Raw genomic sequence first — 26,196 nt, forward strand, 5'->3', positions numbered from 1 at the left:
AAAACGGCTTCCCCAGCTTCCTCAGCTTCCTACTGAGTACTGGCGTGCTGGGTACTGGCGCTCACTCGGGGGTGTGATCAGGCCCCCCTTCTACTCACAAGGAGTAGGTTCTTTTCATATACGTATACTAACACTGACCTTCTTCACAAGGTGGGGCCCTTTTCTTTTCTGCCCAGTGGCCTTTCTCCCTAAAGGTGGAGCCCTCTTTTCCCATATACTTGCCTTTCTCCTGAAGGCTTCCAATGTGGGTTTCAACGCAATTTCAGCTGCGATACAGGCAGGGCTCAAGTTCCTTTCTCCGCTCGCCGGGGTTCTCTTGATGCTCACAGCCGTTCAGGAGATCCCGGCACAAGCGGTCTCCCGTTCACCCGACAAAAAGGTCGGTGGCACCAAGAAGGGAAAATGTGCGCCGAGGTCTCCCTCCTGGTGCGGCAAAAAAGAGCAGGCAAGTGCCACCTGTCTGGCTTAGAGCCTGCCACATCCGAGTCACGGCACCATTTATGTAGCAGAAATCAAAGTCAGAGAGACCACGGAGTGAAGGAAAATGAGAACTTCTTTATTTAACGCGCGGGCTTGAGGCTGGAATCTTTTCCAAAGAGCCAAAAGCCCTGAACTATGGTTACACATTTCTTTTATAGTAATGATGACATACATGCGACCCTTTCTCCCGTCCCCTCTTTCGTGGTTTTGCAGTTAGCACAGTTGTTTACAGTACAGGAAGTGGGCCACAGGATGTTGTATCTTAAGACATGGTTACAGCCTGCAGTAAGCAAAATGTTAAAGGCATGACTAGGTTGTGCAATCCAGCTTGCTGACAAGGGCAGTTTCTACATTGCTGATCTTTTGCTAAACTATACTAACGTTGCAGAAATATAAGACCACTCAGTCTGGCCTTAAATATGGCTACTACACCCCCACTGACTTAAGCATGAAAATCCTTTTTTTAAAAAAAGTGCATTTTAAAGTGCGCATTTCCCCCCATACGCATTTTTTGAATGCGATCGCAAGTCGAACTTTTCCCAAAAGACGCGCTCCTGTTCGCATTCGTTTTCTGATGATTTGCAAACTGAAATGAAATTCTCGTACATCTATGGCAAGGATTGCCTGGAAAGCCTCATGGAGTCAAAGAAGCAAACATCGACGACTTCTGTTTAATTCAATGCAGAATGATGATGCAATAAATATATTTTTGCAGGAGAGGAATCGTAAAGTACTGGAATTTTCTGTCCTTCCAGACGGCCGTTCATGAGATCAATGAGAATCCCTGGGTCTTACCCAACATCACCCTGGGCTACAACATCTATGAGAACTATTTTGAGGCAAGAATGACTTATGACACCTTGGTAGACCTGCTCTCTGCTGGGCAGGCGAATGTGCCAAACTACAAGTGTGGACGTCAGCATAACCTGCTGGCTGTCCTTGAAGGGGCTGACTCTAAAAACTCCATCCAGATTTCAACCATGTTAGGCATCTATAAAATCCCACAGGTAGGGTGAAGAGAGGTGGGGCATAATTAGGAGGGGAATTGAGAATGAAACAGTCAATATCATACTGCCCTTATATGAATCTATGGTGCGACCACACTTGGAATCCTGTGCACAGTCCTGGTGACTGCACGAGGACATTGCAGAGTTGGAAAAAGGGCAGAAAAGGGCAACTGAGATGATCAAGGGGCTGGAGCATCTCCCCCATGAGGGAAGTTTACAACAGCTGGGATTGTTGAGCTTGGAAAAAAGGGCAAGTAAGGGGAGATATGACATAGGGGTACAAAAGTATGCATGGTGTGGAGAATGTGGATAGGGAGACATTTTTCTCTTCACACTGTGCATAGTCGAACTATAGAATTTGATACCACATGATGTAGTGATGGCCACCAATTTGGATGGCTTGAAAAGGGGGTTGAACAAATTCCTGGAGGGAAAGGCTACCAATGGCTACCAGTCCTGATGGCTATGTGCTACCTCCAGTATCAGAGGCAGTAGGCCTATGTACACCAGTTGCTGGGGATCATGGGCGGGAGGGTGCTGCTGCACTTGTGTCCTGCTTGTGGGTTCCTGGTCTACAGCTGGTTGGCCACTGTGTGAACAGAATGCTGGACTAGACGGCCCCTGGGTCTGATCCGGCAGGGCTCGTCTTATGTTCTTACACTGGCGTACCAGCCTAAGCTGGCGAAAAGCATCCAAAATGGGGGACCCCAGAAGCTGGGTTCACTGAGATCAGATCTGATCTCTGTCTAATTGTGTCCCTAAAGATACTCATTTTTAGTGGCCCTTGCAAGGGAATGGTGTTTCCCTTCACTCTTATGGGGAGGAGTAAGAGGGTGCACTTGAGACGCTGTTCTGGCAAAACCCACCTTCCCTTCCTAACATAGGGAACAGGGTCCCCACGGGGTGTGCAATCGGTGAGCAGAATGGACAGAGAAACACTGCTTCCCACCCACGGTAAGGGTCCCTCCCTGCAGCATGTGGGTCTCCCTTCTCCGCATCATGATGGCAAGTATTTTGCTAGAGGTTCATCAGAAGACGCTTCTGATAGCAGATGTCTGTGCTTCATCAGAAAACAAAACAAATCCCCAGTCTCTTCCTTTCCTTGCTAGGTCACTTATGCTTTTGTTTCCCATGTTATGGATGATGAAACCCAGTTCCCTTTTTTCTACCGGATGGTCCCCAGGGAAGAAACCCAGTACCCAGCGATGGTCAAACTGCTCCTGCATTTCAGGTGGATGTGGATTGGTCTTGTTGCCCCAGACACTGACAATGGAGAAAGGTCCGTGAGGAATTTGACTCCTCTGCTTATGAAGAGTGGCATTTGTGTTGCCTTCTCACAAAGCATCCCAGAAACATCGACGCAACTAACTTCGACGCACATTTCTTCCTTTCCCAGTTGGAAACAAGTCAATGTTTTTCTTTACTATGCCGAGACTCGTTCTTTCGCAGATGGGATGTTATTCATACAACATTATGTTGAACCTTTGATGGATCGCCTTGTAGGGAAAGTCTGGGTCACGACAGCTATGTGGGACCTCAGCTTGGAGGTGATGTATAACCAGTTATCTTTCCAAAACATCCATGGATTTTTTTCCTTCTTTCTCCAACCAAAGAAAAAGGCAAAATATGATGATTTTCTAGCAGTATTCCATGCTATGGGGCAGTTTGTGGAGAAAGCATTTCATTGCTTTGATTCAAAGCAGCAGTTGTCTGTGAAAGGCTGGATAAGATGCAGAGAAAGAGAGGAACTGGAGAATGCACCACTGCAGGAGATACATGAGAGAAGCCTCTCTCTGGATAACTACATCATTTACAACACTGTCTGGGCTCTGGCGCATGCCTTAAATGCTGCTTATTCATCTAGATCCAAGCAGACGTTGGTGGTGGCCGGTGGCCGACTGGAATCTCAAAGGGTCCAGCCATGGCAGGTATGGCTTTTCTCCCCTACAGGCTCAGCTGAAGATCACAAATAGTTGTACCATTCCAGACTCATTGTCTTGGAATTAGACTCTGAGAACGTTTCAGATGTAGCAGTGAGGTGAAATTGTGCACATTCCTGAAGGAAATCCACTTCTGCAACTCCATGTCCTGCTCTGTCTTTGGGGCCTTGAAGGACACAGCTCATCTGGTCATAGCCTCTATCACTGGTCCAACTCCTATTTGTCAGCAGTGGCCCTTTCCCTCCACTTCACTCCTTGAGTACGATCTCTCACTGTATGCTGTAGTTTCCTTGGGCAGGGGAGATCCTATTGGAATTCTATGACAGAGAGCTTCTATGTGCTATGACTATTTCTTTAGTTATGTAATGTGTTCTCACAAGGTGAGACTACATGTTATAACATGGTTTGTCAGCATGGGAGGGAAATGCAGAACAAGGATTCTGAACAAGAGAGACTGAAAGAACTGGGCATGTTTAGCCTTGAGAAGAGAAGACTGAGGGGAGATAGTATAGCACTCTTCAAGGACTTGAAAGGTTGTCACAGAGAGGAAGGCCAGCATCTCTTCTCAATCATCCCAGAATGCAGGACACGGAATCATGGGCTCAAGTTACAGGAGGCCAGGTTCTGGCTGAACATCAGGAAAAAATTCCTGACTGTCAGAGCAATACGACAATGAAACCCATGACGTAGGGAGGTAGTGGGCTTTCCCACACTGGAGGCATTCAAGATGAGGCTGGACAGCCATCTGTCAGCGATGCTCTGACTTCGATTCCTGCATTGAGCAGGGGGTTGGACTTGATGGTCATGCAGGCCCCTTCCAACCCTACTATTCTAGGATTCTATGATTCCTTATCCTTTTTTTTCATTTCCTATGTGGTGGGAAAAGAACGTGCAAAGATTGTGTCCTACTGTAGGGGCAAGCTTTGCTTCTTGTCTAAAACTAGCCACCCTCCCTTTAAGAGTTCCTGGCTTGTAGGACGTGGGCAAAATACTCCCTCCATCGCTATCTGCTGGCCTTCTTAAAAAGGCACAGGTGTGGTGGTGGGTATGTGCAGAATAGTGTGTTGTCTTGGCCAGCTGCCCCTTAAAAGGGTGGCTTAAAGCCCACATTGGGAGACTGGGGAGGGACAGGTCTGTCAGAGAGCAGAGCATCACTCCAGAAGCCAAGCCGACCCCAGGAAGGAGTTGAAAGGTGCAGGCGATCCTCCCTGGGAAGTTTTAGCATATCCTTCGCTTGCTCCCTTACCCTATTTGCTTGTTAAATGGTAATGAACAGGTTTAGTTTCTAACTGGACTTGTGGAGTGTATTTCTGAGGTGTTTAACCAAAACCTGAAGGAGGGGATTTCTCCCCATGTGACCTAACCACTTGGGAATGCTACCCAGAGCTTCCTGTAGGCCGTCGCCACCCCCAGCTCCCCCAAGGTCGAGTCCATCACCTCCAGAATATCATCCGTCCATTCTGCCCTTGGTCGGCCCCTCTTCCTTTTGCCTTCCACTTTCCCTAGCATCAGCATCTTCTACAGGGTGTCCTGTCTTCTCATTATGTGGCCAAAGTACTTCAGTTTTGCCTATAAGATCATTCCCTCAAGTGAGCAGTCTGGCTTTATTTCTGGGACGATGGACTGGTTTGATCTTCTTGCAGTCCAAGGCACTCTCAGGATATTCCTCCAGCACCACAGTTCAAAGGCATTTATCTTCCTTCGCTCAGCCTTCCTTATGGTCCAGCTCTCGCAGCCATAGGTTACTACGGGGAACACCATTGCTTTAACTGTGTGGACCTTTGTTGTCAGTGTGATGTCTCTGCTCTTCACTATTTTATCAAGATTTGTCATTGCTGTCCTCCCAAGAAGTAAGCGTCTTCTGATTTCCTGGCTGCAGTCAGTGTCTGCAGTAATCTTTGCACCTAGAAAGACAAAGTCTGTCACTGCCTCCACATTTTCTCCTTCTATTTGCCAGTTATCAATCAAGCTGGTTGCCATAATCTTTGTTTTTTTGAGGTTGAACTGCAACCCAGCTTTTGCACTTTCTTCTTTCACCTTTGTCATAAGGTTCCTCAGCTCCTCCTCGCTTTCAGCCATCAAAGTGGTATCATCTGCATATCTGAGATCGTTAATGTTTCTTCCAGCGATTTTCACTCCAGCCTTGGCTTCATCAAGTCCAGCACATCACATGATGTGTTCTGCGTACAGGTTGAATAGGTAGGGTGAGGTATACAACCCTGCTGTACTCCTTTCCCAATCTTAAACCAGTCCGTTGTTCCATGGTCTGTTCTTACCGTTGCTATTTGGTCATTATACAGATTCCTCAGGAGGCAGACAGGATGACTTGGTATCCCCATACCACCAAGAACTTGCCACAATTTGTTATGATCCACACAGTCCAAGGCTTTAGAATAGTCAATAAAACAGAAATAGATGTTTTTCTGAAACTCCCTGGTTTTCTCCATTCTCCAGTGGATATTGGCAATTTGGTCTCTAGTTCCTCTGCCTTTTCAAAACCCAGCTTGTACATCTGGCAATTCTCGTTCCATGAATTGCTGGAGTCTACCTTGCAAGACCCCTTCATGGATCACTGCCTTGTTGTGGCGAAAGGGCTTGCGTAACTCAGTGAAGCCATAAGCTATGCCGTGCAGGGCCACCCAAGACGGACAGGACATGGCAGAGAGTTCTGACAAAATGTGGTCCACTGGAGAAGGAAATGGCAACCCACTCCAGTATTCTTGCCAAGAAAACCCCATGGAACGTATCACAAGGCTAAAAGAGATGACGCCGGAAGATGAGCCCCTCAGGTCAGAAGGTGTCCAATATACTACTGGGGAAGAGCAGAGGGTATTTCCAAGTAGCGCCAGAAAGAGTGAAGCGGCTGGGCCAAAGCCGAAAGGACACTCAGCTGTGGATGTGTCTGGTGGTGAAAAGAAAATCCGATGCTGTAAAGAACAATATTGTTTAGGAACCTGGAATGTCAGATCAATGAATCAAGGTAAGCTGGAGGTGGTCAAACATGAGATGGCAAGATTGAACATCGACATCTTGGGAATCAGCGAACTACAATGGACAGGCATGGGTGAATTTAATTCAGATGACCATCATATCTACTATTGTGGGCAAGAATCCCTTAGAAGAAATGGAGTAGCACTCATAGTCAACAAAAGGGTGGGAAAAGCAGTACTGGGGTACAATCTTAAAAACGATAGAATGATCTCAGTACGAATCCAAGGCAAACCATTCAACATCACAGTAATTCAAGTCTATGCCCCAACCACTGAGGCCAAAGAAGCTGAGGTTGATCGGTTCTATGAAGACCTACAACACCTTCTAGAACTAACACCCAAAAAAGATCTCCTCTTCATCATAGGGGATTGGAATGCCAAAGTAGGAAGTCAAGAAATCACTGGGATAACAGGCAGGCATGGCCTTGGTGTACAAAATGAAGCAGGACAAAAGCTAATAGAGTTTTGCCAAGAGAACACACTGATCATAGCAAACACTCTTTTCCAACAGCACAAGAGACAACTCTACACATGGACATCACCAGATGGTCAATATCGAAATCAGATTGATTATGTCCTTTGCAGCCAAAGATGGAGAAGCTCTATACAGTCAGTCAAAACAAGACCTGGAGCTGACTGTGGCTCAGATCATGAGCTTCTTGTTGCAAAATTTCGGCTTAAATTGAAGAACGTAGGGAAAACCATTAAACCATTCAGGTATGACCTAAATCATATCCCTGATGAATATACAGTGGAGGTGAGGAATAGATTTCAGGGATTAGACCTGATAGACAGAGTGCCTGAGGAACTATGGACGGAGGTCCATAACATTGTTCAGGAGGCAGCAACGAAATCCATCCCAAAGAAAAAGAAATGCAAGAAAGCAAAGTGGCTGTCTGATGAGGCTTTACAAGTAGCCGAGGAAAGAAGGGAAGCGAAAAGCAAGGGAGAAAGGGGAAGATATATCCAACTGAATGCAGAGTTCCAGAGAATAGCAAGGAGAGACAAGAAGGCCTTCTTAAATGATCAATGCAAAGAAATCGAGGAAAACAATAGAATGGGAAAGACTAGAGATCTCTTCAAGAAAATCGGAGATCTCAAGGGAATGTTTTGTGCAAAGACAGGCATGATAAAGGACAAAGAAGGCAGGGACCTAACAGAAGCAGATGAGATTAAGAAGAGGTGGCAAGAATACACAGAAGAACTATACAGGAAAGATCTGAATGTCCCTGATAGCCATGATAGTGCGGTCACTGAACTTGAGCCGGACATCCTCGAGAGTGAAGTCAAGTGGGCCTTAGGAAGCATTAGTAACAACAAAGCTAGCGGAGATGACAGTATTCCAGCCGAACTATTTAAAATCCTAAAAGATGATGCTGTTAAAGTGCTGCATTCAATATGCCAACAAATTTGGAACACTCAACAATGGCCACAAGACTGGAAAAGGTCAGTTTACATTCCAATTCCAAAGAAGGGCAACGCCAAAGAGTGTTCAAACTACCGCACAATTGCACTCATTTCACATGCCAGCAAGGTGATGCTCAAAATCCTACAAGCTAGGCTTCAGCAGTATGCGAACCAAGAACTACTGGAAGTACAAGCTGGGTTTTGAAGAGGCAGAGGAACTAGAGATCAAATCTCCAACATTCGCTGGATCATGGAGAAAGCAGGAGAATTCCAGAAAAACGTCTATTTCTGCTTCATTGACTACGCTAAAGCCTTTGATTGTATGGATCACAACAAACTGTGGCAAATTCTTAAAGTGATTGGAGTACCAGACCACCTTACCTGTCTCCTGAGAAACCTGTACGAGGGCCAAGAAGCAACAGTAAGAACCGGACATGGAACAACCGATTGGTTCAAAATTGGGAAAGGAGTATGACAAGGCTGCATATTGTCACCATGCTTATTTAACTTATATGCAGAGTACATCATGAGAAATGCCGGGTTGGATGAATCAGAGGTCGGAATTAAGATTGCTGGGAGAATTATCAACAACCTCCGATATGCAGACGATACCACCCTAATGGCAGAAAGCGAAGAGGATCTCAAGAGCCTCTTGTTGAGGGTGAAAGAGGAGAGTGCAAAAGCTGGTTTGAAACTCAACATTAAAAAAACTAAGATCATGTCATCTGGCCCTATCACTTCCTGGCATATAGAAGGGGAAGAAATGGAAGCAGTGACAGATTTTATCTTCTTGGGCTCCAAGATCACCGCAGATGGTGACTGTAGCCATGAAATTAAAAGATGCTTGCTCCTTGGGAGGAAAGCTATGGCCAACCTAGACAGCATAGTAAGAAGCAGAGACATCACCTTGCCGACAAAGGTCCGTCTAATCAAAGCTATGGTTTTCCCAGTAGTGATGTATGGCTGTGAGAGCTGGACTATAAGGAAGGCTGAGCACCGAAGAATTGATGCTTTCGAACTGTGGTGCTGGAGAAGACTCTTACGAGTCCCCTGGACTGCAAGGAGGTCAAATCAGTCAATCCTAAAGGAAATCAACCCTGAGTGCTCACTGGAAGGACAGATACTGAAGCTGAAGCTCAAATATTTTGGCCACCTAATGCGAAGAGAAAACTCTCTGGAAAAGACCCTGATGCTGGGAAAGACTGAGGGCAAAAGCAGAAGGGGCCGGCAGAGGATGAGATGGCTAGATAGCATCACCGATGCAATGAATATGAACTTGAGCACACTCCGGGAGAGAGCGCAGGACAGGAAGGCCTGGCGTGCTATGGTCCATGGGGTCATGAAGAGTCGGACACGACTGAACGACTGAACAACAACAACAACAGCAACAACCTTGCAAGATCTTGAGCATTACTTTACTGGCATGTGAAATAAGTGCCACTGTTCGATAGTTTGAACATTCTTTGGTGCTTCCCTTTTTTGGTATGGGGATATAGGTTGATTTTTTCCAATCCGTTGGCCATTCTTGTGTTTTCCAAATTTGCTGGCTTATGGCATGCATCACCTTGACAGCATCATCTTGCAAGATTTTAAACAGTTCAGCTGGGATACTGTTAGCTCCTGCTGCCTTGTTATTAGCAATGCTTCTTAAGGCCCATTCAACCTCACTCTTCAGGCTGTCTGGCTCTAGCTCACTGACCACACCGTCAAATCTATCCCTGATATTATTATCCTTCCTATACAGATCTTCCGTATATTATAGAATAGAATCATAGAATAGTAGGGTTGGAAGGGGCCTACGAGGCCATTGAGTCCAACCCCCTGCTCAATGCAGGAATCCAAATCAGAGCATCCCTGACAAATGGCTGTCCAGCCTCGTCTTGAAATTCTTGCCACCTTTTCTTGATCTCTTCTGCTTCTGTTAGGTCCTTGCCATCTTTGTTTTTGATCATACCCATTTTTGCCTGGAATTTACCTCTGATGTTTCTAATTTTCTGGAAGAGGTCTCCTGTCCTTCCTATTCTGTTATCTTCTTCCACTTCCGTGCATTGCTTGTTTAAAAATAATTCCTGATCTCTTCTGGCTAACCTCTGGAATTTTGCATTTAATTGGGCATATCTCCCCCTATCACTGTTGACTTTTGCTTTCCTTCTTTCTTGGGCTGCTTCCAGTGTCTCAGCAGACAGCCATCTTGCCTTCTTGGTTTTCTGTTTCTTTGGGATGTTTTTTGTTGCCGCCTCCTGAACAATGTTGCGAACTTCTGTCCATAGTTCTTCTGGCACCCTATCTACTAAATCTAGTCCCTTAAAGCTATTCTTCACCTCCACTGCATATTCATGAGGAATATTCGTGAGCTCATATCTAACTGATCTGTGGGTCTTCCCTATTCTCTTGAGTCTGATTCTAAATTGTGTAATAAGAAGTTCGTGATCTGAACTACAATCAGCTCCAGGTCTTGTTTTTACCGACTGCATAGATGTCTGCCACCTTTGGCTACAAAGGATGTAGTCAATCTGATTTTGGTGTCGACCGTCTGGTGAAGTCCATGTATAAAGTCGTCTCTTAGGTTGTTGGAAGAGAGTGTTTGTTATGCACAGTGAGTTGTCTTGGCAAAATTCTGTCAGCCTATGTCCTGCTTCATTTTGTTCTCCCAGACCATGCTTGCCTGTAATTCCTGGTGTCGTTTGACTACTCACCTTAGCATTCCAGTCTCCTGTAATGAAAATAACATCTTTGTTTGGCGTACTATCCAGTAGGTGCTGCAGATCCTCATAGAACTGATCTACTTCCCCTTCTTCAGCATCTGTGTTTGGGGCGTATATTTGGATCACTGTGATGTTAAATGGCTTACCCTGAATTCGAATTGAGATCATTCTGTCATGTTTTGGATTGTATCCAAGCATTGCTTTAGCCACTTTATTATTAATTATGAAGGCTACTCCATTTCTTCTGTGGTTCTCTTGTCCACAGTAATAGATCTGGTGGCCATCTGATGTGAAGTGGCCCATTCCAGTCCATTTCAGTTCACTGACACCCAAAATATCTATCTTTAATCTTGACATCTCCCCAATAACCACATCCCATTTGCCCTGGCTCATAGATCTTACATTCCAGGTTCCTATGGTGTGTTGATCTTTAGAACATCGGATTCGTCGTTCACCACCAGCACCATTGGCTGCTAGCCGTCCTTTCGGCTTGGAGCTAGCTGCGTCATCACATCTGGGGCTAGTTGAACTTATCCTCTGTTCCTCCCCAGTAGCTTTTTGACCATCTTCTGACCTGGGAGTCCCATCTTCTGATGGTATACCGACATATCTCTGGTTGTACTGATCCATTTAGTTTTCATGGCAAGAATACTGGGGTGAGTTGCCATTTCCTTCCCCAGGGATCGTATTTAGTCTGACCTCTCCACCATGACCTTCCCATCTTGGGTGTCCCTTCATGGTTTAGCTCATGACGTCATTGAGGTGCTCAAGCTCCAGCACCACGACAAGGTAACGATCCCCTTTGCTGAAGCTGGGATTATGTAGCTTGGAAGAAAATGGCAAATAAGGGGAGACATGATAGAGGTGTACCAAATTATGCAAGGTGTGTAGAATGTGGCCAGGGAAACATTTTTCTCCTTCTCTCATAAGCCTAGAACCCAGGGTCCTCCCATGAAGAGGATTGGTGGGAGATTCAGGACAGATAAAGGGAAGTACTTCTTCACATATCACATCATTAAGCTATGGAATTCACTTCCATTAGACGTAGTGATGGCCACCACTTTGGATGGCTTTAAAAGGGGATTGGACAAACTCACGGAGAAGAAGGACATCAATGGCTACTAGTCCTGGCGGCAATATGCTACCTCCAGTATCAGAGGCAGTATGCCTGTGTACACCACTCACTGGGGAACATGGGTAGGAGGGTTGTACTCATGTCCCACAGCTGGGGTCACCGTAGACAGCTGGTTGGCCACTGTGTGAACAGAATGATGGAGCAGATGGATCCTTGATCTGATGCAGCATTACTCTGATGTTCTTATGTAAGCATTAGCAGGTTGAATTTGACTCAGAAATAGACCAGGGGCCAATCTACACGGCCAATTTAATGTGATGGTGAAGTGCATGGGGGTCGTTTGTGACAGATGATGCTGTTGCCAATCTGATGCCATCCTGCAGCGTCCGTCCCAAAATGCGCATTTTCAGAATGTCCTTTTACTGTTTTTCTTAAATGTGGCTTTGGACGGTGCTCTGTCTGCCCGCATTAAGTGCTGGGCATGCCTCTGTGACCTGGCTATGACCTGCAGGTGACATGGTGAAGGGTGGGGCCACCTCTCCCCTCCCCTCTTTCCCCCCATTTGCAGTAGGGCTGCTTTCACGATAAGTAGCCTCCTTTCCCCATTGTGAATTGTGAAGTAGTTCCTGTGCCATTCATAATAAAGTAATAGCAGTGGGGACCCTGGACAGGGGTGGGACACAAGCCGCTCTCACTGGTTGAGCAGCACCTGCTGGGTTGATAAGGTTCATTCTACTCCTTCCACCCAACCGGGAAATATGTTTTCAAGCACTGTGTGAGCATGAAAAGTGGGGTTTTAGGTACAGTATACTACACTTTTCTTGCTTCATGTGTCCCTGATGGGTATTCAGGGTATTATCCGTGAAAATGCAGATAACACCCTGAAGCGTTCCGTTGTCATGTAGACGGCCCCCAGGAGTCAGTGGAGTTCCTTAAGAACTGGTGAGGGGCCTCATCTCTGGTTTCCTGCATTCTAAATGCTGCTGCTTTCTTTTTCTAGCTCCACCCTTTCCTGAGAGATCCCAGGTTTTACAACGCTTCCATGGATGGAGTATATTTGGACGAGAAGGGGGAACTGGCAGCCGACTTTGACATCGTGAACTGGGTGGTGCTTCCCAATAACTCTGTTGCTGGAGTGAAATTCGGGAGCGTAGGCAAACAGGGATGTCCGGACCAAGCGTTCTCCATCGACCAGGATGCCATCGTGTGGCCCAGATGGCTCAACCAGGTGGGGGAGTCCATTTCTTCCATTAGGGAACACTCACTGCAGCACTGGCCACGCGGCACAGAAGTAACGCTGTAAGCTTAGAGCTTTGTAAGTTTCAAAATAACTCGACGACGTTCTCCCAGTGCAGTCTTGAAGGGTTAGACGGCTGCTATCTTCAAAACATTGTTTTTCCAGGACAGCTCACAAAATTGGAAAATTGAAAGGCCTGGGAAAATGGAAAAGATCTTTGCTTGGTAGGTGTTGCATATGATGCTTTAATTTCTGAAGATGGCCAGGGCTTTTCTGCATGCCACAGAATAAATCCCCCTTCTCTCATAATACTAGATCTCAAAGGGATCATCCCATGAAGCTGATTGGTGGGAGATTCAGGACAGATAAAAGTAAGGACTTCTTCACACAGCACAGAGTTAGACTATGGAATTACGTCACTTATTCCACAAGATGTAGAATCCTAGAATCATGGAATAGTCGGGTTGGAAGGGGCCTATAAGACCATCGAGTCCAACCCCTTGCTCACTGCAGGAATCTAAGTCAAGTAGTGATGGCCAGCACTTTGGCTCGTACTCTGGCATCTATTTCACTCTAAGGAAGGAAGGAAGGAAGGAAGGCCAGAGAGAAAGAGAAAGAGAAAGAAACAAAGGCCAGATGAAACAAAGGCCAGAGAGAATGAGTGTCACAGTTCTTTTGTCCTCTCCCTTTGCAATCAACACACTCCAGGAAACAGGGCTTCAAGCTACACTACTGTAGTAGGAAATGACCAGCTTCTTTACAACTGCAGAACCTAGGAAACTCTCAGACTGCATAGAACCAGCTAATCCACACATCTACGAATATCAATAGAGGGGACGAAGTGCAAGTTAAGAGAAGCTGCCAGCAGCCTGGGCATGAACTTCACGGCCAGACTTGCTTTGCAGGGATGCCCCTCCCTTAGGGTGGCTCCCTCCTACATTGGCTTCCACTAGTGGGCAGCCTGGTGGAGAGTCTGAGCCGCGCCCCTAACTTTCCCCACTTCACTCTGCGACAGACCCTGGCATCCCTCAAGTCACACCCCTCGCCCTCCTCCTCCTCTCCCTCCGAAACTTGAGTTCTCATGGTGGGGGAATGGGGGAGCCGTTCAGGCTGGGCCATCTGTGTGTCAAGGTCCTGAGAGGAAAGTCTCGCTGTATCTGGGCTCCCTGGGGAGGTTGCCTCCCTCTGTTCTTGCTGTTCCCATTCTGATTCCAGATCTGAGCTGCCAGACATCTCCACATGCTCAGATTCAGTCTTGACAGTGAGCATCTCTACACCAGCCTAAAATCCCACATTTAAAATGGGGCTTTCTGCTTCCATTTTAAATGCAAGATCACAATGGACTCCCTTTACACATGCTTCCTTTCCCTGCCCCCTTTCCCTCTCCTTCTCCCCCTGATCTGAGTCTTCCATATGTTTCCTTGATCTCGCTTGATAGCTCATTATTTCTGATCGATTTAAAAATGGAACAAAGGTCGTTTTGTGCGGGAGACGCCCTGGAGGTTGACGACGTCATCTAAACGGCCTGCAAACGTCCGTGAGTGAGCAATCTCAACAGCAGGATAAAAGCGCCGTGTGAAGAAGCCCAGTGAGAGAGAAAAGCCAGGGAGAAAGAGAGAGAGAGAAGAAAGAAAGTTTATTATACTATAGTGAGCACAAAGCACAGACTAGCTAACGATAGCAAGACTCTAATAACTGTCCAATAAATAAACAGTAGTTAACTTTAAGTCCGAATAGGTAACTGTAGGAGACATCTAGGTCCTGCCGGCCAGCAGGAGAGCTGTTCTCTGCTTAGCTGCTTGCTCGGAACTGAAGCCCAACTCCAATAGCCATGTGATAAGCCCCTGACAACCGTAGGAGGGGGAAATCATTTAAAGGGGCAGTGCACACTCAAATACACATCAGAAAGAAAGAAAAATGCAAGAGAGAAAGAGTGGGAAAACACCCGTGGGGTGGGGGTGAGGGGAGGGAGAGAAGCCAGAGTGGTAGCACACACAGAGGAAACATTCACGCACACACACTCGCATGCACGTGCACACACAGATAAGAGGGGTGCTCTTAACATTTTTGTGATTGCCCCCACACCCCCCACAGCAGTCAATTTGTAGTGGTGCTCAGGGAACCTTTCAAAATGCCAAATGTGCTGATGGGCCCCAAAAGATTGGGGAGCCCCGATCTAGCCCAGCGAGGTCCATTTCAAACTGGCAGCTAAGAGAAAGCGGAAATCCCCAACTCTACAAGAGTTGAGAGAGAAACCACAGCAATGCAAAGGCCAGCAAGAAACTTACAGGGATTCTTTTCAGATGGCATTGTTTCGCTGTGGATTATCACCAGAGGGCGGCCATCTCTGGAGAATGCTGGGATTTGTAAGGCTTTTGCTGTCTAAACATGCATAGGATTCCCATAAGATTAAAACACATCAAGACAGCTAGATAAGATAAATTCTGAATTGTTTCTTACGCAACTATCTATGCAAATCCAAACACGTAGCCTATCATGAGAAAATACAGGGATGCAAACGGCGTCGCGGATGCCATTTGCATCCTGATCACTTACTGAACGGAGCTGCCAGGAGGGAGGATTCGGTCTGCGTGGGTCCGGGAGGCGGAGGTGAGTACATCCATTCCGCCACGGACTATGGACTCATTTGAGTCCATGGTGGATTCTGTGGACATCCCTATTGTAAACCATCCCAAGGACATTTGCCAGTTGGGCAGTATACAAATCTAATGAATAAATAAATACAGCCTAAGTACATCAATTCTTCTAGACATAGATATGTAGAAGAAATAATTTGTGGATAATGCATCTAATTAGGCAGAAGCTCTTGTTACCTTAACAGGCTCCTATTTTGTGTGTGTATCTGGGTCCATAGAGATGTGGTTTTTCTGATGCTCAGAAGGACTCAGTTATGTTACGCTCAACACAGTTGCTTTATAAACAGATGCTCATAGATTAACAACATGTAATAACATGTAATAACATGTATTAACATGTATTAACACCAAGCAAATGCATTTAAGACAGTTATAGAAAGAAATTGATGCCATGGTATTTGTTGAGAAAGGATACAACAGGAAAGGAAAACAAGACAAAGCACGGTGGATACATTACCAAGATAGCTTTCGGCCAGCAGAGATTCCTCCCTGCTGGGAGCAGCCTCATCCAGTATCTTCCCTTAACTTTAAATGTGATGTGATTGCTTACTGTAGTCTGATTGGCTACTGCAGTCTTTGAATCCCACCTCCTCATATTTATTCATATTTACTGATGTTTTATTTTTCCTTGTACAGTTCTATAGAAATTTCCCAACTTGTCCTCTGTGGGTTTGACCTGTTCTGGACATAAACTGTATTGAGCAAGAATGTTTTTCATAAAGTTCCCTTTTCCCCATGTCAAGCTTCCTGCCAGTAATTGGCCAATAGCAAACTTTGGTTCAGACAGCCATTTTAGCTATGTCTCTTGGTTATGCCTGAAACGGCCATTGTCTTAAAATTGCCCACAAATATATCAAACGTTTTGATGTTTATACCTCATACAACATATTTGCTCTTTCGAGAGCAATCCTCTGGTCCCTAGACAGTGTCTGAGGGGTCATAGGATACTGGAGATTTTCCAGTCCAAAGCTGTAAGGAGAGTGACAGCCTCAGAAGAGAAATCCCCTCTTGGATTTCCATCCCACCCCCCAGCTATCACAGAAGCTCCATGGTGGATCCTCAACTAAGGTTGGTGTTGTGTCCTCAGAAGTGGATGGGAAAGGATGAAAGGGTGTGTGCCAGGCCCAGCTGGTAGGAAGGGGAGAGAAGAGCCTCTGCATGACCCCCTTGACCAGGAGCTTCCGCCTAGTGCCCACCTGAGTCTTCTCTGCCTCAGGGAACACAGCAGCTGCTTTGGCTAACACCTGAAACGGAAATGAAGACCCCAGGCAGGAAATGTGAGTAGGATTAGGAAAGGAAAGGAATGGTGAAGGTCAAGGTCAAGAGCAATATTTTTTGGGATCTCTTCTAAACTAAATCCCAAAATCTCACTAGAAGACATGTAGTCAACCTAGAATCCTAGAATCCTAGAATAGTAGGGTTGGAAGGGGCCCATCACATCCAATCTGGTTTCCTGTAACTTTAGCCTATTATTCCGTGCCCTGCATTCTGGGATGATTGAGAGCAGAACCTCACCTGTCTCTCTGTGACAACCTTTCAAGTAATTGAAGAGTGTGATCATATCTCCCCTCAGTCCTCTCTTCCCAAGGCTAAACATGCCCAGTTCTTTTAGTCTCTCCTCATACGGCTTAGTTTCCAGTCAATCAGACAAATGTTTCATAGAAAATCCGATGCTGTAAAGAACAATATTGTTTAGGAACCTGGAATGTAAGATCAATGAATCAAGGTAAGCTGGAGGTGGTCAAACATGAGGTGGCAAGACTGAACATCGACATCTTGGGAATCAGCAAACTAAAATGGACAAGCATGGGCGAATTTAGTTCAGGTGACCATTATATCTACTACTGTGGGCAAGAATGCCTTAGAAGAAATGGAGTAGCACTCATAGTCAATAAAAGGGTGGGAAAAGCAGTACTGGGGTACAATCTCAAAAATGATAGAATGATCTCAGTGCGAATCCAAGGCAAACCATTCAACATCACAGTAATTCAAGTCTATGCCCCAACCACTGAGGCCGAAGAAGCTGAGGTTGATCGGTTCTATGAAGACCTACAACACCTTCTGGAACTAACACCAAAAAAAGATCTCCTTTTCATCATAGGGGATTGGAATGCCAAAGTAGGAAGTCAAGAAATCACCGGGATAACAGGCAAGCATGGCCTTGGTGTACAAAATGAAGCCGGACAAAGGCTAATAGAGTTTTGCCAAGAGAACATGCTGATCATAGCAAACACTCTTTTCCAACAGCCCAAGAGGCGACTCTACACATGGACATCACCAGATGGTCAATATCGAAATCAGATTGACTATGTCCTTTGCAGCCAAAGATGGAGAAGCTCTATACAGTCAGTCAAAACAAGACCTGGAGCTGACTGTGGCTCAGATCATGAGCTTCTTGTTGCAAAATTTTGGCTTAAATTGAAGAACATAGGGAAAACCACTAAACCATTCAGGTATGCCCTCAGTCATATCCCTTATAAATAAACAGTGGAGGTGATGAATAGATTTCAGGGATTAGACCTGATAGACAGAGTGCCTGAGGAACTATGGACGGAGGTCCATAACATTGTTCAGGAGGCAGCAACTGAATCCACCCCAAAGAAAAAGAAATGCAAGAAAGCCAAGTGGCTGTCTGATGAGGCTTTACGAGTAGCTGAGGAAAGAAGGGAAGCGAAAAGCAAGGGAGAAAGGGGAAGATATACCCAACTGAATGCAGAGTTCCAGAGAACAGCAAGGAGAGACAAGAAGGCCTTCTTAAATGAACAATGCAAAGAAATCGAGGAAAACAATAGAATGGGGAAGACTAGAGATCTTTTCAAGAAAATCGGAGATCTCAAGGGAACGATTTGTGCAAAGACGGGCATGATAAAGGGCTAAGATGGCAGGGACTTAACAGAAGCAGATGAGATTCAGAAGAGGTGGAAAGAATACACAGAAGAACTATACAGGAAAGATCTGAATGTCCCTGATAGCCATGATAGTGCAGTCACTGAACTTGAGCCGGACATCCTAGAGACCCCCTCTCATCCTAGAGCCGGACCCCCTCTCCGGGAGACCAAGGTTGCTGAGTGCATGTACTGGTGGTTGGGCCCGAAGGGCAGTCTGGGGATTCTGCTCATGTACCGCCCACCCCGCTGCACGACTGACTCCCTGGCCGAGGTGCTTGAGGTGGTCTCTGATGTGCGTGTACAGTCCCCTAACTTATTGGTGTTGGGGGACTTCAACGTACATTCAGAGGCCATCCTCACAGGAGCACCTCGGGACTTCATGGAGACCATGGCCTCCTGGGAGCTGCACCATATTCTAACTGGGCCCACCCATGTAGCCGGTCATGCACTAGACCTTGTGTTTGTTTCTGGAGAAGCGGGGAGTGATCTGGAAGTCGGGGGTATATCCACCACCCCCTTGTCATGGTCAGATCACTATCTGGTGACGTTGGACTTCTCGGTTCCACAACCCCTCCGCAGGGGTGGAGGACCCATTAAAATGGTCCGCCCCAGGCGTCTTATGGATCCAAATGGATTCCTGAACGTGCTTGGGGATTCTCTGGGGCACGCCAACGGCCACTCGGTCGAGACCCTGGTGGGTGGCTGGAATGCCGCAATCACTGAGGCATTAGATCAGGTGGCCCCGAAACGCCCTCTCCCCCTGAACAGGGCTCGGACTGCACCATGGTTAAATCCTCAGTTATGAGCTCTGAAACAGGAGGTGAGACGGCTAGAGCGCCGGTGGCGGAAGTCTCGCACCAAAGACGATCAGACACGGGCTAGAGCTGTATCTTCAGCCTATCACGTGGCGGAGAAGGCAGCAAAAAAGGAATATTATGCTGCCTCTATCGCGTCTGCAGAGTGCTGTCCCAGGAGGCTGTTCCAAGTGGTCCGGAGCCTGGTCGTTCCTGTGGCTCTGGAACCACTGGAGCATTCTAAGGCCTCCTGTGAGGCCTTGGCAAGGCACTTTGCAGATAAAATTGATCAGATTAGGTGTGTTACTCTGCACGCTGTGGATACAGTTAGTGAGCAAGAGGCGGCCTGTGGCAAACCAGTTTTGTGGGATCAGTTCCAGCTTCTTCCTCCTGATGAAGTGGACAAGGTGCTTTCATTTGTAAGGCCGACCACCTGCATACTTGATCCTTGCCCATCTTGGCTCATTATGGGCTGCAGAGAGAGACTGGGTGAGGGGATCAGGGTGGTGGTGAATGCCTCCCTTGAGGAGGGAGTGATGCCATCAGCCCTCAAGGAGGCAGTGATAAGACCACTCTTAAAGAAGCCCTCCTTGGATCCTCACGTTCTGAACAACTTTCGCCCAGTCTCAAATCTGCCATTTTTGGGCAAGGTGATTGAGCAAGTGGTGGCGATGCAGTTGAAAGAGCACACTTGGAAGAAACTGATTATCTAGACCCATTTCAGTCGGGCTTCAGGCTTGGGCATGGGACAGAAACGGCCTTGGTAGATGATATGAGGAGGGCTCTGGATAGGGGTGAATGCTCCTTCCTTGTTCTTCTCGACCTCTCGGCGGCTTTTGATACCGTTGACCACGGTATCGTCCTGGACCGCCTGGAGGGGTTGGCCATTGGAGACACCGTATTGCGGTGGTTCCGGTCCTTTCTCTCTGGCAGGTACCAGAGGGTAGCACTGGGAGAGGAGGTTTCGGACCTGTAGCCACTCACTTGTGGGGTGCCACAGGGTTCCATCCTCTCCCTGATGCTATTTAATATCTATGTGAAGCCGCTGGGGGCTATCATCAGGAGGTTTGGGCTGCGGTCTCATCAATATGTGGATGACACACAGCTCTACCTCTCGTTCAGATCTTCACCAAGGTTGGCCGTAGAATCCCTGTCCAAATGTCTGGAGACGGTGAGTGGCTGGATGGGGAGGAATAAGCTGAAGCTGAACCCTGACAAGACTGAGGTACTTTCAAGGTGTTGGTTTTGACCTTTAAAACCCTATATGGTTCCGGCCCAGCCTATCTTAAGGAGCGTCTCCAGCAGCACCAGACAGGCCACTTAACAACATCAGCCTTGGATGGCCTTCTCTCTGTTCCATCAGCCAGGACATCTAGACTGGTGGGGACGAGGGAGAGGGCCTTTTCTGTGGTGGCCCCCACTCTGTGGAACACCCTCCCTAGGGAACTCTGCCATGCCCCCTCTTTAATGAGCTTCCGCCATGCATTAAAAACGTGGTTGTTCAGGCAGGCATTTGGGGTGGGTTAGGGTATTTTAGAAAATGCTTTTATTGTACAATTTTATTGTTGTAAACTGTTTTATTGTACATTGTACATCGCCCAGAGTGGCTGGGTCATCAGCCAGATGGGCGATTAATAAATTTAATAATAAATAATAATAATAAATAAATAAAATTCCGGCTGAACATCAAGACAACAGTTCCTAAGTGTTGATTAAGTTTTAATAATACCTACGGTATTATTAATCCACCAAATCCACAAGTCAGCTAGGTGAACTAGATGGGTTCAGAGTCCTAACTCCTTTCTCAAATATATAACCTAAATATCTTAATTAAACCTAAAGATACAAGTTTTTCTAGACTTCTGTATATCAAGCTTTCTGATGTGTATACTAAAGCAAATACAACAACTTTATTCTTCAAGCACCACAACTGTATACCTTCCACAATCTTGAATGATACGGTCTCACACTTCTTCATTACACAAACAACTCATTGAGCCAGATGATGCATTTTCAACTCAGCATTCTCTGTTTTGAAACCATCCAGGTCCTGGAGTCCCTTTGTAGTTAAACCAGGCCTGGGGCTACAGCTCCCATCAGGGTCTAGATGATTCCCTTCCACAGATAAATGACCAATAATGCCTTTTTCCTGATGCTCCTTCTCTTGATGGCTAGACCCTGCCCCCTTCAAGGTGTGTCGATAGCTGTGGCCTTGGATACGCCAAGGTGGTTACAGAAGGAGAGTCGATTTGCTGCTATGGCTGTGCTCCCTGCGCAGAAGGGACCATCTCCACTCAGGAAGGTAGGTGACGCCAGAGGAAAAATGATAGGGGGCGCAGTCATATCAGGGTGGCTATAAGCCTCCAAACTGGAGGTGGGAGGAGCAGCAGAGGCAATTTTTGCCTCCGCCCTCCTCCTTCTCTGCATTTCAGCTAGACAGGCTTTTTCGCCAATCTAGCTGGGGCTCTGCAGAGCAGGAAGGAAGGAGGCTGGGGAGGGTTGGGGATACAGCATAAACAGGCCTCCCCAGTCCCCTCCCCTGCTCTCCCCACCCACTGGCCTGCCCCTTTTCCCTCCTCTCCAAGGTCACCTGTGTGGTTCTCTCTGCACTGGCTATGAGGGGGAGGGGATGTGGAGCTCACATTCCTGGCTCCAAGAATCTGAACCATCCTATGGCCTCCCAGAGTCTGTCTAGGGGCCATAATATTGCTCCATAAAATCACATTGTGGCAGTTTGAGGCCTACAGAGCAAAGAAAAAGGGTCAGGCATAGAGGTTGTTACTGGGAGGGGTATCCCTGAGAGGAGTAGTTTCATTTCTCTGGTTAAGTTTCAGTTTCATTCCTCGAGTTAAGTTTCATTTCTTCAGGTTTGAAGCACTACTTTTGGTATGGGGGAGGAGAGAGCCAGTAAGAGCAGCATCAGGGAGACCAGAGCCTGAAGAGAGAGCAGGAAGAAGCAGCCTGAAGAAGTCTAAGTACAGCTAGGGTAGAGGAACTTGCCTTTCGCAACTTGAATTTGCTTTTAAGGGCTTTTGTATCACTCAGCTCTATTGCGTCAATACCTTTAGTTGTGATTTGCTTGCTTTAATTTACCAGTAAACTGTTGTGGCTAAACCCTGTGTCTAGAGTGTCAATCACCACATGCCTATAGCCTAAAGAGGAAGATAAAAGAAGGAAGGTGGGACTCTGAAGGAGGCAAGATATCCTTAAGGAGTTGTTCAGGGAGACCAGGTCATAAGTGGAACCCTGACGCTCATATATCTTAACTTGGATTTCTCTTGTTTTCTATATTTGTAATATCCATAATTGATTTCACAAAGTGAGTTGCAAGAAATTTTCCTTGGAGGATGGACTGTGTGTGTGTAGAGGGGAGGTGCTCTGGATGGGGGCAGAGTTTAGCATCATCAGCCCTCGTGCATTTTATTTATTCATTGATTACTCTTATCTCCTGTCCTTCTGAGGGTGAATTACAGGAAGAAATAAGAAACACAACAGAGTCAGCAAGTTCATAATGATACGATAAAAGAGCAGCATAGTTGCCATGTAAAATCACGAGAGGTGAGAAAAACTGGCAGTTAAAGAAGGGCTGGGAAAATAAAATTAAAAACAAAGAAACAGAACCTGTTTCTTCACCTGGTGCTGACAAGATATCCACCCAGCTGCCAGGTGACTGTCTAAATAATATCCTATCTTTTGTTCAGAACCACATGTGTGGTTCCTAGTTTCAACTGCCCGCTCCCCACAGTCTCAGATGGCATAAACTAAGCTAGGTGGGCTTAAATAGCAGAGGGTGAAGCAATTTACAGCTCTTTCTTTTCTCTCTAGTATCGGGTGTATTCTCAATTTTACTTGTACAAAACTGAGATGGCTTACTTCTCAGTAGAGAATCACAGGAGTGGCATTAATACTTTCGAGGCTGCAGTCTTACATGTGGTTATGTGGGAGTAAGCTCCATTCAACACAGCAGATCTTACTTCTCAGTAAACATGCATGGGGGTTTGGGTTTTTTTTTTTGTAAACCATCTTTTTACCCTAAAAGGACTGACTTAAATAAAGTAATGAAATTGCTCTGTCAATTTCGTAAGTATGCCACAGAGTTCAATTTTATATCCTAAGTTATGAATATGTATATCATATTGTTAAATCCGTAAAATAGGATTAGTTTGTATAAGGAAGTATTATCTATGTAAACATATTGAAATTGGTTATGCTGAAGTCACTCTCCTTTTCAGATGCAGATCACTGTGACAAGTGTCCAGAAGATAAGCATTCAAACAAGGACCAAGATCAATGTATCCCCAAGGATATAACCTTCCTGTCCTATGAAGAACCTTTGGGGATCATCTTGGTTTCCTTGGCCCTACTCTTCACTGTAACCACGGGTTTAGTGTTAGGAATCTTCATTAAATACTTAGACACTCCGATAGTCAAAGCCAACAACCGGGACCTCTCCTATATTCTCCTTGTCTTCCTCCTGCTTTCCTTCTCATCCTCCTTCCTGTTCATTGGCCAGCCAAAGAAAGTGACCTGCCTTCTCCAACAAACGGCCTTCAGCATCATCTTCTCCATTGCTGTGTCTGCTGTGTTGGCCAAAACGATCACTGTGGTGCTGGCCTTCCTGGCCACAAAGCCAGGGAACAGGGTGAGGAGATGGCTGGGGAAGAGTCTGGCCAACACCATTGTCCTTTCTTGTTCCAGCATACAAGTTTCCATCTGCACCATCTGGCTGGAGATCTCTCCCCCATCCCCATACTCTGACACGTACTCCCAGTCCAGACAGATCATCCTACAATGCAATGAAGGGTCTGTTGCCATGTTTTACAGTGCCCTTGGCTACATGGGCTTCCTGGCTGCCATCTGTTTCACGGTGGCTTTCCTAGCCAGGAAGCTGCCTGGGGCCTTCAATGAAGCCAAGCTGATCACCTTCAGCATGCTGGTCTTTTGCAGTGTTTGGGTGTCCTTTGTGCCCACTTACCTGAGCACCAAGGGGAAATACATGGTAGCCGTGCAGGTCTTCTCTATCTTGGCCTCCAGTGCTGGTTTGCTGGGCTGCATCTTTATTCCCAAGTGCTACATTATTGTACTGAGGCCTGATCTGAATACCAAGGAGCATCTCATGACAAAAACTAATGGTGGCATCTGATTCTTAGTATATTCTTTTCTGTCTTTGGAATCTGACTCCAGTATGGCAGTAATGAATGCAAGAGAACTGATTCAGGGGTAAACCATGGGCTGTTATTATAACTGGTGTCCCTATAATAACTGTTATTATAACTGGTCATGACTGATGAATGCATGATACCCCTGGAATGGCCACAGGCCCTTTAAATTCAATGTTTTGCATGGAACACTTGATCACAGCCTGATTCCAACTAAATTCCTCCTAAGATGCTGAATTGATCTTACTTAACTTGAAGCTAATATGTATCATTACCTAGTGACACACAGGACAGTTTTGCACAAGCTTACTTTTGAGCAAGAGAGATGCAATTGATGCACATTTGTAGTTTGATTAATTTATTTCAGGTGTTTTTATCCCACTCTCAGACAAAAAAGGCTCCCAGAGCAGCTTACAATCAATCAACAAAAAAGGTCCCTGCCCACAGGTTCTTTTCTAAACATCTTTCCAGGAAGGGGGATGGGTGGCGATAAAATTTGCCAGAGGAACTGTCCCACTGCTTGAAGGGCAGCTTTCTGAATGCTGCTGATGTGGTTTCCGGGCCAAAGATGTGCAAGCTTCTCTTACCTGAGAGGAAGATGTCCACCTGTTCTGCTCCGCTGGGCAGGAATCGTAAAGCTGCCCCAGGAATCTTGAATGTGCCTGCCCCACCTCCCTGGCCTGAGATGGAAAAGGAAGATGCTGATCAGCATGCCGACCAGAACACACTCCAAACCTCCCGATGATGCGAGCAGCGTTTTCATAGAGATGTGAAACATCCTGTGGTGCGGTAGAACCCTGCTGGACATCCTGAGGCCAGAGGCCAAGGTGTCAGGAAGGAGCTCTCTCCCATTCAGACACTAACTACCCTTCAGGAAGGAAAGGGCAGAAGGCACATACAAGAGGAAGGTATCAGCAGGCTTGAGGGAATCCCAAGATTTGCAGAAGTACCAAATATCGGGGGATCCTTAATGGGAGGATGCCCTAAAAACAGCCCAATGAAATCTGAGTATACTCAGGGACTGCAGAATGCAGAATATTTCATGGGGGGAGGAAATGAAAGGAGAGGTCATGGGAACGGAGTGTCTCAAAGAAAGGGGAGGAGCCTATGATTGTATCCCTCCATCATGCTGATCTGTGATGGATGAGTGCAAAGTTCTTTCTTTTGTCCGCTGTATGTTTGGGCAAACTGCACAGCCTTGTTTTTTTTTTTTTTTAATTACTGGATGTTTTCCTGGGATACTGTGTTTGCCTCACTGAGTGATGTAAGTGCTAGATCTCTATGTGCTATGATCATGCCAAGGGAATACTTCTCTTGATCAAACCTATATCAGTTGGGGCGCTGAGTTACAGCATTACAATGCTGGCAGTTTTAGGGCTTCTCCACAGGGGACTTTTGTCCTGCGATTAAGATTGGTCACTCACGGATGTTTGCGGGACCTTTACATGACGTCGTCAACCTCCAGCACCTCTCCTGTGGTTTCTGACCATTTCCGTGGGTTAATTTGAGACGGAAATAATGAGCTAATAAAAAGAACTGGTTTGAATTGTTCTGAATTTGTCTGTGTAAAGAGGAAGTGGTGCTATAACAACAGCACCATGTAGTGCTGTATAATGAAACATATAGAACTCACGGTTAAAGGGGAGAAAGGCGGGGGGAAGGGAAGGGGGGAAGGGAAGTGCTTGGAAAGGGCCAATCTTAATCCCACAAAGAATCCAGAAACAGAAGCCCCAGTAAAATCATGGGATAAAAAGCCTCTGTGTGGAGAAGCCCTTATTTACTTCCCGCTTCTCAATGCAAAGTTTGCCTTTTCTCACAGAAGCTGCATAGAATCCTAGAATTGTAGGGGATTTTGTA

At 46.3% G+C, this 26,196-nt stretch overlaps 1 protein-coding gene across 1 annotated transcript; it reads left to right on the plus strand.

Annotated features, from left to right (window-relative positions):
* The first annotated feature begins 1,325 nt into the window (after positions 1-1,325).
* On the plus strand, positions 1,326-24,323 carry LOC146356524 (vomeronasal type-2 receptor 26-like). The gene is made up of 5 exons (XM_084830162.1): positions 1,326-1,487; positions 2,597-3,415; positions 12,605-12,832; positions 21,356-21,482; positions 23,413-24,323. Exons 1-5 carry the CDS (start codon positions 1,326-1,328, stop codon positions 24,321-24,323), a joined length of 2,247 nt encoding a protein of 748 aa, XP_084686288.1.
* Positions 24,324-26,196: the final 1,873 nt, after the last annotated feature.

Source organism: Heloderma suspectum, chromosome 2 (assembly GCF_057233095.1).
Source record: "Heloderma suspectum isolate Gila_16-S chromosome 2, 16-S_ref, whole genome shotgun sequence".
Lineage (NCBI taxonomy): Eukaryota > Metazoa > Chordata > Lepidosauria > Squamata > Helodermatidae > Heloderma > Heloderma suspectum.